Here is a 15,982-nt window from a genome sequence, read left to right on the forward strand (position 1 = left end):
CGGCCAAGGGTACTTGTTAGTGTATATATTGGTGTGTTAACTGATTAAAGTTGGACTTAGCTGGTAACTCGTATGGAGTTGTCACTGGGTTCCACAATCCCGCTCCCGCAAGTGCCTGCTGACAACTGCACATGCTGCTGCCTATCTGCAAGCATTTCTTACCTGAAAGGGTTCTGAGAAATGCTTTCGTTCACAGCTGCAGAACTTGGGAGGTGTGCAGGTACTCCAGAGGCAGCAGGAATTTCAGATCTGCAAGAAGTTCTCGCAGATTCACAATATCAAGGAAAAACCCTCGGGAGGAAGTATTTGCAGATTGAGTTGCTTTTCATTTTTAATAGTGATTTCAACACCTTACTGACCCAAGTCTTAGGGACCAAATCTTTTACCATACAAAGCCCTGCCTGGGCTCTCGGTTTAAGTATCATCCTTTGCCAGTCAGTGCTGCAGCTTCACCTCTTCTTTATCAGTCCTGGCACAAGCTAAACTGGGAATTGTTCTTGTTGATATTTTGCAATTGTTTATTTCAAGTGGTTTGTTTGTTTGTTTTGGTTAAGTCACCTTTCAAGTAGGTGAATGTACTGCATTTGACCCTGCTCACCCTGGTAGTCACCAGCACTGGCACTGGGAGAAGAGCAGCAAACCACACCTGGAGGTGGGACCGCTGCTAGAAATGATGTAAACTGAGGGTTGCACACAATTATCCTGAAATAGTATGGGCTCCTTTGAAGCCCCAGTGGGACTCTACCACACAGCATTATTCAGATCACCACAAATTTCCTCACTGTGAAAGTCATGGCAGGGTGGTGAGCTGCCGTACCTCTGGTTCTCCTGGCCTAAATCCAGGGAAATTCTGCAATGAGGAAGGGGTTCTTCCCATGGGCACTGGACGAGGACACCATCTGCAGGATGGGGATAGGATGAGGACGCTCAAGATATGGCATCCCCAGCAGGTGGGTAGGCTGCATGTGGAAGAAGAGGGTGAGAAGTGCCAACAGTGATTTGATCATTAAAACAAAGCAAAGCTAATCATACATTCAGCAGTGCTCCTTCCAGCATCAGAACACGACTGCATTAGAGTATGCAGAGCCACCCCAGTATGTATGTATGACCCCCCCCCAGGCAAGAGATAAGGTGGAACTTTAGCACCTTCTGTTGGCAAAAGGATAAGTCCTGCAACAAAAACTATGCCCCCAAGGCCCTTGAGAGATTGATACTGTTTTGCATTACGAAATGTTCTTTAGTATCTTAAAGGAAATTTTAGCATTAGCAAGTCCTAAAACTGTACAAACATGAAGAAAAAGATTTATTAAAGTGTTTCAGTGTAAATACAAAGAATATTCTGCCATTCATTAAAGGATCACACATAGAGAACTACTGCTGTATTCCAAGATATAGGCAGGGTAAATCTGGAGTTTCTCAAAGATGACAAAGATGGAAGGGTTTTCCGGGTTATCCACACAGCTGTCATAAAGTCTGTTGCGATTGTTTGGTGTGGGTGGAGGACGAAGGTATTCAGAGTTCCCTTGAACAAATTTTCCAACAAGAACCTGAGCTACAAACATGCTGTAGCGGCTGATCCTAGAAGAACAGTAGTCATGAGAATAACTGGCATCTCTGGCGAAGTAGCTTCCTAGGACCAGGAAAAGCCACAGGTAAGAGAATGCATCAACCGAGGAACGAACATCTGCTATCAGCTCTTTGGCAGCCAGTGATTCAACAGCCCCGAATAGCTCTGAACATATCCTTGCCAAGTGTTTTCATGTGGGCTTTTTTTTAAAGCAGACAGATGTTAGCCATATTTCTCCATCAACATCTCTGTCCCACCTGTCTAAAAGCTTTGCTAAACAGCAAATACTTGAGGCAAAGAGGAATGTTTTCCATCCCTCCTGAAGGCTGCTGACATGGCTTGCAGTGATGCAGGCATGAGCAGATGAGATTGCACTAAGGGCAGGTGTGTGGGCATCAGAGGCTGCCACCTCACACAGACTCTGGCCATATGTGCAGCCCGTCATGCTATGCCATGAACTCCCTCCCATCAAGCCTGCCTATGGAGTCCCCACCGCAGCTGGGAGTGGGTCCATGGTAGGACTACATGAGTTGACCTGGCTGCTCTCACCATTAGCAGAAACAGCTTTTTGCTGCTTCACCAATAAGAGAAAGTCTAAAGAAATAGGATAAGTAGAAAACACAGCTCGTGCTGAGCTGTTCCCTGAGTTCTAGAAACACCCTAAGAATTTCGATGCAAGTCCGGCTCGTGTGCTTGTACCTTTTCCATACGTTGTCCCATGAGTGCCACAGATCCTCCAGTCAAAATTCTGCTCACAGATGGCTGGCACATGAGATGGGTTTGTCCCGTGGAACAGAAGCCGCTCATCCACCCAGTTTGAGTTATGGAGCTTCTTCATCTGCTCCTTCTGCCTAGTGACAAAAAATGAATGACATTTTGCCCTGATTCAAATGAGGGCAACTTCCCAACCCAACTCCTCATAACTTTGGGGTTGTGGAGGAAGAGTCACAAAAATCAGTGTCAGTGGGGATACTGCCTGCTGTGCCCTTCTGTTGGTACTTTGCAGCACAGCTGGCTCCTAACAGCAAAACAGAAAGTTCTCACATCATCATGGACCATGTTGCATACAGCTTCACATATCACATTAGAGAGTAAAGAGACAAACATCTCTCAAGAGAGTCCCTACTCGGTGTCCCAGGAGACACCCCCGCCTGCCTAGCCTGCTTCCCCAGCTCCCGCTAAGCAACAGGTTCCAGTTGCTGGAGGTAGAAGGGGAGGTGAGTGGAGAGGCAAAGGAGGATCTGCATAGAAGAGAGCCTAGGGCGACGTGGTCCCCCCACGCCTTGAGACTGCCTCTGACAGAAAAGAAAGAAGGGTGGTCGTGGTGGGTGACTCCCTCCTCAGAGGAACAGAGGGCCCCATATGCAGACCTGACCCGGTCTGTCGGGAAGTGTGCTGCCTTCCTGGGGCTCAGGTCAGGGACATAGCCAGGAAACTCCCTAAGCTGGTTAGGTCATCAGACTACTTCCCATTGCTCGTAGTTCAGGTGGGCAGTGATGAGATTGCTCAGACAAGTCTACAAACTATGAAAAAAGATTTCAGGGATTTAGGGCGTTTAGTTGAAGGAGCGGGAGCTCAAGTGATCTTCTGCTCTATACCTTCAGGGGGGGCAGTAAGGGACACCGAGCGGGATTGGAAAATACGAGCAATGAATAATTGGCTCGGAGGCTGGTGTCGAGCCAGAAACTTTGGATTCTTTGATCATGGGGTGGTTTACTCGGCCCCTGGCCTGTTGTCTGTCCGTGGAACCCGCCTATCTCTAAGGGGGCAATGAATACTAGCGCAAGAGCTAGCAGGGCTTATAGAAAGAGCTTTAAACTGGATATGAAGGGGGAAGGGGACAAACCAGGCCCTGCAAGAGATGAGCCTAAGAGAACGATGATTAAGCTGGGGGGGAGGCAGACGACTCGACTGAAGTGTATCTATACCAATGCACGCAGCATGAGCAACAAGAAAGATGAGTCGGAAGTGATTGTGAATGAGGCAAATTATGACCTTGTTGCTATTACTGAAACATGGTGGGACCACTCCCATGACTGGAGTGCTGTGATAGATGGTTACAAGCTCTTCAGAAGGGATAGACGAGGAAAGAAGGGTAGTGGTGTGGCCCTTTATATCAAAGACTGTTTTGATGTTGAAGAGCTTGGAGTTCGTAATGACAGAGTTGAGTGTCTATGGGTAAGGATCAGGGGGAAAGCCTGTAGTGGCGACTTCTTGGTGGGGGTCTGCTATAGACCACCTAACCAGGATGAAGAGTTGGATGAAGCTTTCTATGAGCAGCTTGTGGAAGTCACGTGATCGCCAGCACTTGTTCTCATGGGAGACTTCAACTTCCCTGACATATGTTGGAAGTATAATACAGCACAGAGGAAGCAGTCCAGGAGGTTTTTAGAGTGCGTGGAGGATAGCTTCCTTATGCAACTGGTAGGAGAGCCTACCAGGGGTGGTGCCCTGCTGGACCTGGTCTTCGCTAACAGAGAAGGACTGGTGGGAGATGTGAAGGTTGGGGACCGTCTTGGGCAGAGCGACCATAGAACTGTAGAATTCTCTATTCTTGGAGGTGTCAAGAGGGTGGCCAGCAGAACTACTTTCTTGAACTTCCAAAGGGCGGACTCTGACCTGTTCAGGGTGCTTGTAGCACGGGTCCCTTGGGAGTCACTTCTTAAGGGTAAAGGGGTCCAGGAAGCCTGGACACTTCTCAAGACGGAAATCTTAAAGGCGCAAGAACAGGCTGTCCCTGAGTGCCGTAAGGCGAGCCGCAGGGGTAGACGACCGGTGTGGATGAGCCGGGATCTACTGTTGAGACTTAGGGAGAAAAAGAGAGTCTACATCCTCTGGAAGAAGGGACAGGCTTGTTGGAGAGATTACAAGGAAGTAGCTAAGGTATGCAGGGAGGAAGTTAGGAAGGCAAAAGCCCAACTTGAACTCAGATTGGCCACTGCATTAAAAGACAATAAAAAATCCTTTTACAAATATATCAACAGCAAAAGAAGAACCAAGGACAATTCTCATCCTTTACTTGATGCAGCAGGGAATGTGGCCTCTGAGGACAAGGAGAAGGCTGAGGTCCTCAATGCCTTCTTTACATCTGCCTTTAGTCAGACAAGTTATCCTCTGGGCATTTTATGCCCTGATCTGGAAGTCTGCGATGCTACTCAGAAAGCACCCCCAGCAATTCAGGTGGAGACAGTCAGGGAGCTCCTCCTCCATCTGGACTGTCACAAGTCCATGGGACTGGATGGCCAACACCCTCGGGTGCTGAGGGAGCTGGCGGGGGTGATTGCTGAGCCGCTCTCGGCCATCTGTCAGTGCTCCTGGTTAACTGGAGAGGTCCCACAGGATTGGAGGCTTGCTGATGTGACTCCCATCTTCAAGAAGGGCCGTAAGGAGGATCCAGGGAACTATAGGCCTGTCAGCCTGACCTCGATACTGGGGAAAGTAATGGAGCAAATCATCTTGGGGGAGATCGCATGGCATGTGTGTGGTGTCCAGGGGATCAGGCCCAGCCAGCACGAGTTCATGAAAGGCAGGTCGTGCTTGACCAACCTCACCTCCTTCTATGACTAGTGACCAGACTGGTAGATGAGGGAAAGGCTGTTGATGTAGTCTACCTAGACTTCAGCAAAGCCTTTGACATGGTCTCTCACAGGCTTCTTCCGGGGAAACTGGCTGCCCGTGGCCTGGACAGGTACACACTCCTTTGGGTAAGAAACTGGCTGGAGGGCTGTGCTCAAGGGGTGGTGGTTAATGGAGCGAAGTCCAGCTGGCGACCTGTTTCAAGTGGTGTCCCCCAGGGGTCAGTACTGGGGCCCATTTTGTTTAATATCTTTATTGATGACCTAATGAGGGGATTGAGTGTACCCTCAGTAAGTTTGCAGATGACACCAAGCTGGGAGGTGGTGTGGATCTGCCTGAGGGTAGGGAGGCCCTTCAGAAGGACTTAGATAAGCTGGATCGCTGGGCTGAAGTGAATGGAATGAGGTTCAACAAGGCCAAGTGCCGGGTCCTGCACTTTGGCCACAACAACCCCATGCAGCACTATAGGCTTGGGGATGAGTGGCTGGATGATTGTGAAGAGGAAAGAGACCTGGGGGTGTTGGTTGATGCTCGGCTGAACATGAGCCAACAGTGTGCCCAGGTGGCCAAAAGGGCCAGTGCTATCCTGGCTTGCATTAGAAATAGTGTGGCCAGCAGGAGCAGGGAGGTAATCATCCCCCTGTACTCAGCACTGGTGAGACCGCACCTCAAGTACTGTGTTCAGTTTTGGGCCCCTCACTACAAAAAAGACATTGAGGCCCTGGAGCGTGTCCAGAGAAGGGCAACGAAACTGGTGAGGGGTCTGGAGCACAAGTCCTATGAGGAGCGGCTGAGGGAGCTGGGATTGTTTAGTTTGGAGAAGAGGAGGCTCAGGGGAGACCTCATTGCACTCCACAACTTCCTGAAGGGAGGTTGTGGTGAAGAGGGGTTTGACCTCTTCTCCCAGGCAACGAACAGGACCCGGGGAAATGGCTGCAAGTTGTACCAGAAGAGGTTTAGGTTAGACTTAAGGAAGAACTTTTTCTCTCAGAGAGTGGTCAGGCACTGGAATGGCTGCACAGGGAGGTGGTGGAGTCGCCATCTCTGGCAGTGTTCAAGAGGCGTCTGGACGAGGAGCTGCGAGATATGGTTTAGTAGCTTGTGGTAGCAGTGGCAGTGTGAAGACGGTTGGACTAGATGATCTTATAGGTCTTTTCCAATCTTGTGATTCTATGATTCTATGATTCAAGAGGGAATTGTTCCCAGTTCCCAGGTTGTATAATCCTGAATGAATCAGTACGGTTATGAAATGAACAGCATGAAGCCACAGTAAAAACTGTGTAAACTCTAGCTTTATCACATAAACAAAAATATATTTTTTTAAACCCCATCAGAAGAATAAATCTGAGATTCCACAGCTCAGTCACAGTGAAGGAAAATAAATTTCTTTTTAAATAACATCAGCAAGATCCACTTGTACAACCTGTTGGGTTATGTGGTAAAAGTCTGGTTTACACACACACATAGGAGTGTGGAGGCAGTGACAAGTGAGGGATCCTCAATAACATGCTCAGACAGCAAGAAGCCCCGGTCCCTCCCAAGGGGCCCTTAGGGGCTGGGATGACACTTAGCACCACAAGCAATGGAAAGGTTCTGGGGCATGGCTCATTGACTGAGGCGGGTACTCCCTTTAGGAGTATAGAACTCATTATGGGATGCAGGGGAAGGGCATATGATTTGGGGATTACACACATAGGAAGACAGATAGAAAAGGAGATAAAGAAGGCCCCTTATCATGCATGGACGGGTGACTGGTCTGTAGGCTTGTCTAGCCATGCCCCGTGCCTGATCCATGCAGTCTGACCTACCTCTTCTTCAGACTTCATTTCTAGCTCATATGCTGGGTGGTGAACTCTACAGCCAGTGTGCTGGAGTGCATATGAGGGATCTCAGTGCCACAATTGGACTGGAGCCTCAGGGTAACAGCAATTAAAGCAAAGAAGTTTATGCATGTCAGTGCATGATTGCTAGTGAATGTCAAGCTGGACAGCTGGTGAGGAGAGCAAGTGACCTGGGATACGGGTATCAGAGGAGTCATATCTCTGGGCCAGGTACTAGAGAGAACAGTTTCTAGCTTGATTACCAGAGGAACAATGAGGCTCAGGAAAACTACCTGATGCAGCACGAAGTATAGGGGTCTACTGAGAGATCCATTTGTACATGTATGTGTCTGTGCAGAATGCAGCTGGAGATGGGAGGATCCCAGGGCCAACATATATGTAGGCTGAGTGTATAAGTCCAGCTCCTGAAGAGACATGTACAAATGTGTGTGTGTATCTATTTTCCACCAACAGGCTTTTATCCTGATTAGCCAGAGAAGAGAACAGCATGAGGCTGTTGGCACTATTTATCATTTCATGAGTGCTGTGCTGTCTGTGTTGATTTTTTGTTCAACTATATGTATATATATATAAAAGCCCATTTTGTGTGTATGCACGTGTTTGTGCTTATGCACCTGTTGTGAAACTCACTACCAGTAGGATCTGTGCACACAGAAACGTGGCAATCAAACCTCTGTTGGGCTACTGCCTTTGGCAACTCCTATCACAGACTGTGAAGGACAATAGATCAGGAAACACCCACACACTCTGCTACCATTGGAATAATGAAACAAAATAGAAACAAACCACTGAAAAATTTGCCAAAGTGTTGGGTTCTGGATCCTCTGCAGCCGGCAGATGCTGTAATCTTTCATCGTCTTCTGAAACAGACTCTCAATTCTTCTATATTCACTGGAAGTGTTGCCAACATCTACCAACTGAAAAATTTAAAAAGACCAGAAATAAGGTAATTCTGATAGTAACAACTCCCAGTCCTTCCAAAGGACTTATCAACTTGCTCACATTAAAAGGAAAACCCTACCATTAAAATCATTAGTTTCTCCTGTCTTTCCAATCAAATATTCTATCCTCACATTCACTCTCTCTTGCTAGGCTGGAAGTGCAGGTGCTGAGGTGCTGCTGCACAGGCAAATGAATGCAATCTAACACAAGGTTCCCTCAGTGTACACACTTCTTATGCGTCTAGATTATTTCTACTTCAAAGTAACCTAGAGTTGAAATGCACAGCAGTATCTAAGGTGGAGAAGAGTGAATATCAGCTTCACCTTAATTTGATACCCGAGGTCCTTCTAGATACTTCCTTACAAGTCCAGCTCTAATTTTATCACAACAAATGACATTTGCTTCAAATAGACCAAGAAACATAGACCAATAAATAGACACAATTCACCCACTCCACTGGAGATGTGAAAACTCATACCTTGTACCCAATCTCAGGCAGTGCTGATTGGTCCCATTCTGGAGGATAAAGTGAACGTGATGGCTCTGTAAACAGGCTGTGAAAAAGAAGAAAGAGCAAGTCAATCCACAACTCCTCTCACCAAATCCCCTTTCTCGAGAATTCACCTAGCTCTACAGCAACTTTCAGGCACCTTTGGATTTTCTTTTTTTCTTTTTTTTTTTTTTCTTTTTAACCTTCCAGTTACCTTTCTCTCCAGTTTAAATTTCCATACACATCCTAGTGATGTTAATGAATTTCTTGGCAGGCATTTGTAGGAGACCTTCAGACAAGAATTACCATAGTTTATACAACTGCTCTCCAATAGACCTCCATGAGAGCTGCTTGAATCTCTAGTGAGCTGGGGTGAGAGCCCTCTCCCTCCAGATGCCTACTCATCTCAGAGTCACTGGCCAGACAAGCAGCTCACTTTCCCTGTCCCCAGGACCAGCCTGGCAGAGGACATGGGTGGGCAATAGTGTCCCCATGTAATGCTGCATTAGTTAGTCCTTAATAACTTCCAACACAAGTCCTCAATCATCCACATGGCATGAATGTTTTGCCCCAGGCAATAGGGGCATTACCATCGACTCAGAAGTTCCAATTTGCTTTATTTTTAAATCAGCCAACCTTTGGTTGAACCAGCCCTTAAATTGAACCCTTGGCTTCTTATGCACTGCCTGCCAGTAAGTTTCTGAAAGTCGAGATGGCTCTTTTTGAAATAAAGCAATAGCACAACTAACTTTTAAAGCAAACATGCCCAAATGCTGTCAGACCAAACTTCTGTGAAAATACAAACTAAAAATGATTGCATCCAGGACACTTCATTTACAGGAATTTGCTTCTATTTTATTTAATATTTCAGCTTTCCAGGAAATGGCATCTATCTGCTCCACAGTCTTGGGACTGGCACTCCCCTGTTCCTGCCCTGTGTATGGTTTAGCACTGTTGGACTATAAATCAAGGAACAAAAATTCTTGGCACAGTTGTGTCAACCCTATATGATCTTGCTCTCACAGAAGGAACAAATCTACCCTAGAGGTCTCCAGTCTCCAATGGCTGCCAGGATTGCCACCAAACATCCCTCAAGCACACTTCACAGAAGTATTGCATAATTTACAAATAATGTCACTGCAAAAATTAATGTTAAACCAGTCAGCAAATTTCATTTCTAAAAATGAATTTAAGAAATCTAAAATTGAATTATAGAAATTCTTAGTAGAAAAATGCCATCATCTAATATCTCTACATTATTAAATAATGCAAGTATAGTACCTTTTGTTCAGCTCACATTGAGAGTACAAATTTTTTGGCAGCCGCATAACTTTTCTTTGAGTTGCATAGACCACATTTCTTTGGACCATGTCTTGAAAGAAAAACACAATGACTCACTACTATGCAATTTATTACCCAGGGAATGCACATAGGAAAAGTTTTAAAAGCAAGTAGCCCAGGATGCTGCAGGGCTTTTTGCTACCACATCCACCCCACTCCCTACTTAATAGTTTGAGACTGTTCCCACTTGGGCAGCTTCTGCTTGGAGATCACCAAGGTCAACAACCTGCTAGTGTAGGCTGTGAAGCTCACAGGCAACTAACTACTGCACCTGCAGATGTACTCACATTCAGGCTGCCAGCCAGAGAAAACCACATCTGATGTCTGGCCTGCAGCAGGGAAGGGTTTTCAATGTGATGGAGTCCCTAAGCATAACTTTCCTGGCAGTACAGGATTGTTACTTGGTGCCTAGAGGAAAGCCTGTCTTTTTTTTTTTTTCATCCTGTAACAGTATCACAGAGCACACGCAGTGTGACATTGCTAACCAGCCATTGTTTATTCCTTCAAACGTCACACTTTCTATTCAGGCCAGGAAACAGATTTCAATTTTCAAAAGCTAACAAAAACCTTAAAATGGTTAAAAAAAATACAAATAAATTAGAAACAGATAAGCATTTCTTATTTTTCCATTCTCTTTCTCTATAATTAGCCCATAATTTTCCTTTGCTGTACTGTTTTCTTTTCTCATAATTAGCTTGTAAGATGTCTACCAGAGCTTGCTTCACCGTTTGACTTTTCTGATCTTTTTTTTTTCCTTTCTTGTTTCCTCTTTAGTTATATAAACCCAAATGCCTAAGTCAAATACCATGAAGTATTTTATTTCAGTTCTCAATATACAGCATTGACTACAGATGCAAAAGTCTAGAAGTTTGATCAGAGTGCCTCAGAACTACAGAGAAAAGTACATAATGTTCAAGCTCTTCTTGGAGAGAACTGAGAAGAGGAAAAAGACATGTTCAAAGAAATCCAGATACCCACAGGTTGACAATTTTTTGTATGAAAAAGGCTACCTTAGAGTCAGCTACGCAGTGTAATGAACATTAAGCAAAGAAATACTTTACCTTTGAAGTTTAATTCATATTTCTGAGAACCAGCCCAAAATGTCAGAGTGCCTCTCTGGTCAGCTAGAAATGCCTCCTCCAGATCTGCAGAATTTACCGTGGCATGGGGGTAAATCGGGTGCTACAGACAGAACAAGGAAATTATACATGTTAGAAATAAGCCTGTGGTGTAAGTGGCACTGTGGAGACATACCAGTGTTTCCTCAGGTTCCTGTGATGAGATGCTGTGTGGAACTGGTCTCAAAGGCTTCTGGCATTTTGCTCTTTGGGGAAGGTACCTCACAGAGAACAACTGCTTGGTACAACAGTAACCAAAGTGTTTACCCTGTGTGGTCAGCTTCAGCCTGCATCATCATTGGAAAATACACCCATTTCCAAAGGCAGTCCTTAGGAAGCTTTCACAGAGACTCAGTACTGCTTTGATGGACACTTAGTAAGACAAATCCACCAGGGCATCAAAGCAGCACTGCAGTGGCACCAGCAGGACATGTAAAACACAACAGCTGCCAAACAATATATCCTAAGCAATTCTCCAAAGATGGCTGAGCAGGAGCTTTCAACATCAAACCATGGATCTCACCTTTTTCCCATATTCAATCCACTGCCCCAAGTCATCAAGCCAATACCAGGCATACGCCATTCTGAGGATGAACAGAAGGGTCTGAAGGCACCACAAGCACAGGAGAACTGGTCAGAGCCTGGCTGCGTCCTTACCCCTAGCACAGAAAGAGAAATCCAGAGTCAGTCTTCCCAAAGCTGTCAACCTATACAACCTATCCTTGGTGATCTTGGAAGTCTAATGACATCTCAGAAGAGGAGACATCTTGGGCTTGAAAGCATGGAACCAAGGAACTGATAGTAATATATTTTACATATTTTACATTATATTTGACATGTCACGTGTCAGAGGAATGACCCTGAGTTCTGTGGTTCTGTGGCTTGGGTCACCATTTTTTCTCTAAAATGTGTACTGGGAGAAAACAGAGAAAACACAACTGGCACAATGAACTTGGCTTCTTAGATGGTCAGTGGTGTCACCTGGATAACAGCAGCAAGACACAGTTATTAAGCAGAAATCCCACTGCCTTCAGAAAGCACCAGCAGCACCACTCCTCCTTCACTGATGAGGAAAGAAAAGGGGCTGTGTGAGGATAGGGGCCCCAGTGAGGAGAGGCTGGGCTTCCCCATTCCAGCCACAGCTTGCTGTGGGACATTCACAATTTCTCTGGGCAGTCTGTACTGGCGCTTCACTACCCTCTGAGTGAATAATTTCTTCCTAGAATTTCCCCATGTCAATTCAAAGTGCCTGTCCCGTGCTCCACCTTAAGATATGCCACCTCTGAGGACAGAACAGGTGGCCACCAGCAATTCAAATACAAATTTCCCTTTGCTTTCTACTCTCCCTCCTCCTCCTTCAGTAGTCCCAGCTTTGGATTGCAGCCCATTTTTCTATACCCTTGCATCATGACCTCATTGCAGGGCTCACAAATGCAGCCAAGAGTTGCCCACCTGCCTGTTGTGGAGTTTGCAAGGGTCTGTGGTGGAGATGCTCACAGTAGCCCAAGGAATTTCAACAGGCTGTGCAAGGAGAAACGGGAAAAGATCATTCATCTGGTTCTGACATCCTTCATGCTTTGGCAGGGATCGGGGCTATTCAAAGCAGGCTAATCAGGGGAAAACAAATAAGGAGTTCCCTTCTAGGGTTGGTTGCAGTACAAAGGCCCATGAACAAAGACCTGGCAGCCCCTTGGCCTGCCAGAACAAAGAGCAAGGAAGGACACAAGTCCCCTTCCCAGCCTTAGCTTGTTCCACCGCTGTCTTCAGACTGCTGTGCTCTTTATACAGAGTAACACTAGCCAGGCTTTTCCTAGAAAAACGCTCCCAATTCATTTTCTTTCAAACCCCATTGCAGGACATTCATGAGATCCAACACTCCTGGGAGCTTTTTTTGGACGCCTTCACCCCTTCTTTCCCCTCTGCGCAGCGGTATGCTGCTGCCGTGGCAGAACTGTGAGTTCTTGGATAGAGTGTGGGATTTGGAAGGGGTGGAGAAGGAACAGAGGAAAATGGGCAAGGAGGCTGGGAAGAATCAGATGAAGTTTCCAGCAGCTCTTCCCCCTGCTCCCCCCATCCCTGTTCCCTCTCCCCCTACTCCACAGACCTCTGCTACCCCTGCATAGATCTGGAACCCCTGCTCTGCTCTAACCCCACTCTCTCTCCAAAAGGGTGCACTTCAGTCTTGCTTTCACTTTCACTTCCCAACGCTTGTGCTCCTGGACAGTTTTTTTTCCACTCAACAGCTAACCCCAAGGGGAAAGAAATGAAGGTAAAGCTCTTAATATAGCGGACAGACATATTTCATTGTCAGGATTCAGTGTCCTCCACCTTTTGCTGAAGATGTCGCTATCTGCTCTTGTGTAACAGATACCCCATAAATTTGCCTTCACATCCGCACAGCAATAGCCTGCACAGATGAAAAGCAACCTCACACCGCCTTCTACATTGCCTCCACTCTCAGAATGGAGGTATTAACGAAGACAGCCATGGTTTATGGCCTGACTAACAGCAAGCAGGTGTCCTTCCAGCAGAGCCGAAAGCAAAACCCACAAACTGTGAAATCCCCAACTTCCTCTGCCTCCCTCCCCAGCTTGGCTGCACCCCAGGAGAGGTGTCAGAGCCCCACGCATGCTCCCTCCCCAGGCTCCCCTACTCACGGTGCTGCCAGCGGGCTGCCCAGCCACCTCCCGTGATGGACGGGTGTCAGTTACTTGCCTGTGTGTCACCACAGCCCTTTGAACCCTACGTCCACGTGGGATAGGATCCTAGCACGCAGTAAGACCTTAAGAAATAAAATACAAATGGCCAGCTGGAGCGCCGCTGCTGGACGTCAGGGATGCCTTCCCAGTAGCCACGGGCCCATAAAGAGTGGAGCTGAGCAGCATTTCCTTCTGGTTATTGCGCCATACGCACGCGCATCTGCCAGGCATGAGCAGAACGGCCAGGCGGAGCTAATGGTTCTGGCAGGCGTATCAGTAAAGTCAACATCCCTGTGAGCCGGCATAGCTTGTCCTTTTTGCTTAACTTCTCACACTGGGCACCAACACCTGACTTGCACCTTTTTCCTCCTGCCCTTCACATGGCCAGGAATGCTCCAAATCTTCTCCTGCCATTCAGCTTCTGCTGATAATCTCTCTTTGAAAATCCAAAGCTGCCATTGCCTTGCAAAGCGAAACCCCCATCTCAGTGCATGAAGTGGCACACCCCTCAGTGTGCACTTAGGCTGGTAAATGCAGTAGGCAGCCTTGCACAGACAGACCCACAACAGTGCAGAGCAAGCATGGGACTCTGCAGTGCAGGGCTGAATCAGCCCACACTGAGCTACTTACTCTCTTTTTTACTCCTTTACCTTCAAATCTGAGCCGTTCTCTGCTTTTTCCTGATGAAATCGGAGCAGGATGAGATTTCTTATCTGATTTGCAGCCCTGCAGAAGACTGACAGCATTTCCTAGAAGAGCTCTGAAGCATAAAGCTTAACGATAGGTCAAGCAGTACTAACCACATAAAATACTTGCATCCGAGTAGGTTTGTTTTAGTTGCACAAATTATGTTCAGTTGAATTGCCCACAACAGTTTTATCCTCTGATAATCTGGTCAGACCAGATCGGCGGTGACAGAACCAAAGAAAGCTCAGTTCTGGTTTCTGGAAAGGCTGCCTCCTGAGCGTTCTTTATAAACACAGGATAAAAAAAGAAACAGAGCTGTGAGTGTGAAGTTGAACCTTGCTTCTTCCCCATCCGGCCCTTTCTGACTGCCTTTTGACCTCTCATATCATATCTGCTTCTCATCTCCATAGTTGTGCAACTTTTATGCTCTCTTTGACTGATGAGATTTATCAGCTCAGATCCCACAGGTTCATTTCTGCATATGGGAATTCTCTGCTAAAATATTCTTCTGAACCAAAGCCAGACAGAGATACCAGCTTTAGGAAAAACATTCTGCTTGGTACAGAATGCTTACATAGCTTTCTAGGGACAGCATCCTCCCTAAAACAAACAACGTGCCACAAGCTGGAGACGTACGTTCACTGTAAGCTGGTACATTGTGACATTGTATTTTTCCTTTTTATCACTTTTATTGCAATGATGGCTGTGGGGTTGTTGAACCTCTGATTTCTGCTGTCACTGTAATGGTGACACCAGAACTGTCTGCATTTCTAGGCTCTGACAGATCTCTGAACAGACATTCCATGTCTCTGCCTTTTCCTGCATGCTCAGCAGAGGCACCCACACGTGGTTTCTCTGTGTTTGTGAAATTACTTATCACGCACATGAAAAAAGCACAGTCTTTATTTTCTCCCCACAAGTTTCAAGTCTCATTGTTGCTTTTGCTTCAGAGGAAACAGACCAAAAAAAAAAACAACCAACAACAACAACAACAAACCTGATGTTTCACCTTTTCTAAATGTGTTTCTGCAGACACAAATCAGCTCTGTCACAGTTTGAGACCACTCCAAGATTTGGTGTGCAAGTACTGATGCTACAGTCCAAGCTTACAGCATGGGAACAGACAGACAGCACCTCGTGGTGCAGGAAAATCCCCCAAATCTCACTGCAAACCACACTGCCACTTGAAGGCAGCACCTTCTTCCCTAGTTGTGATGGTTTCCCCAGTAATTCCTGTTGTACATTAACTTGACAGAGGGGGAGGATGAGCCCTGTAACCATGGTGTTCCTCTCTCAGCTCCGTTTCACAGAATAACAGGAAATGGTCTCAACAAGAAAAGCAATTCTAAGTTGCTTTGGAGGAAAATAAAAAAAGGGGGGGAAGAAAAGAAAAACAAAAAGGTTTTTTTTTAAATGGAAAAAAAAAAAAAAAAGAGGAAAAAGAAGAGGGAGAAGAAGAAAAAGAAGAAAAGGAAGAAAAAACCAAAGCCTTTATTTATTTCTCATCCTTGACTGTGCATTTTACATGTTTCGGTAAATAAATGCTACTTTGGCATTACTCTAAGTGCATGAATGCTTGGCAGATTACAGATGCTTCACATTCTGCTCTTCCTCTCTCCAGGACCATCAGACTAGGCTCAGGATGCTGCTTCCAATCTTTTAGGAAAAGATTAACACTTAAGTGATTGGAAATAGCTAATTGTTCTTTTATCTTTTTTAAC

General features: G+C 46.2%; 1 protein-coding gene across 7 annotated transcripts; it reads right to left on the reverse strand.

Moving 5' to 3' along the window:
• Positions 1–1,282: 1,282 nt before the first annotated feature.
• Positions 1,283–14,552, reverse strand: PARP12 (poly(ADP-ribose) polymerase family member 12). Of its 7 annotated transcripts, none has more exons than XM_090144126.1 (9): positions 13,591–14,218; positions 12,332–12,396; positions 11,399–11,534; positions 10,819–10,939; positions 9,698–9,788; positions 8,405–8,480; positions 7,771–7,901; positions 2,267–2,418; positions 1,283–1,630 (listed from the first exon to the last, which is right to left on the reverse strand). In XM_090144126.1, the coding sequence occupies exons 3-9, from the start codon at positions 11,456–11,458 to the stop codon at positions 1,350–1,352; spliced, it is 912 nt and encodes a 303-aa protein (XP_090000252.1). In that variant the 5' UTR covers positions 11,459–11,534; positions 12,332–12,396; positions 13,591–14,218; the 3' UTR covers positions 1,283–1,349. The 7 variants fall into 7 exon arrangements, with proteins under 7 accessions (XP_090000252.1, XP_090000241.1, XP_090000245.1 ...); XM_090144115.1 differs by having other exon boundaries at positions 12,328–12,396; XM_090144119.1 differs by having other exon boundaries at positions 13,533–14,218.
• Between the last annotated feature and the right edge of the window lie 1,430 nt (positions 14,553–15,982).

This window comes from Phasianus colchicus, chromosome 1 (genome assembly GCF_987193195.1).
Source record: "Phasianus colchicus chromosome 1, bPhaCol1.hap1.1, whole genome shotgun sequence".
NCBI lineage: Eukaryota > Metazoa > Chordata > Aves > Galliformes > Phasianidae > Phasianus > Phasianus colchicus.

What these genes read in the sequence shown, in the direction of transcription:
- PARP12 (XM_090144136.1), bottom strand. Translation starts at nt 11,458, where the DNA reads ATGGCGTATGCCTGGTATTGGCTTGATGACTTGGGGCAGTGGATTGAA. An exon ending in ATATGAATTAAACTTCAAAG is followed by an intron (nt 9,789 to 10,818) that starts GTAAAGTATTTC and finishes TTTTCTTTCAAG; the next exon opens with ACATGGTCCAAAGAAATGTG. An exon ending in TGCCTGAGATTGGGTACAAG is followed by an intron (nt 7,902 to 8,404) that starts GTATGAGTTTTC and finishes TAAATTTTTCAG; the next exon opens with TTGGTAGATGTTGGCAACAC.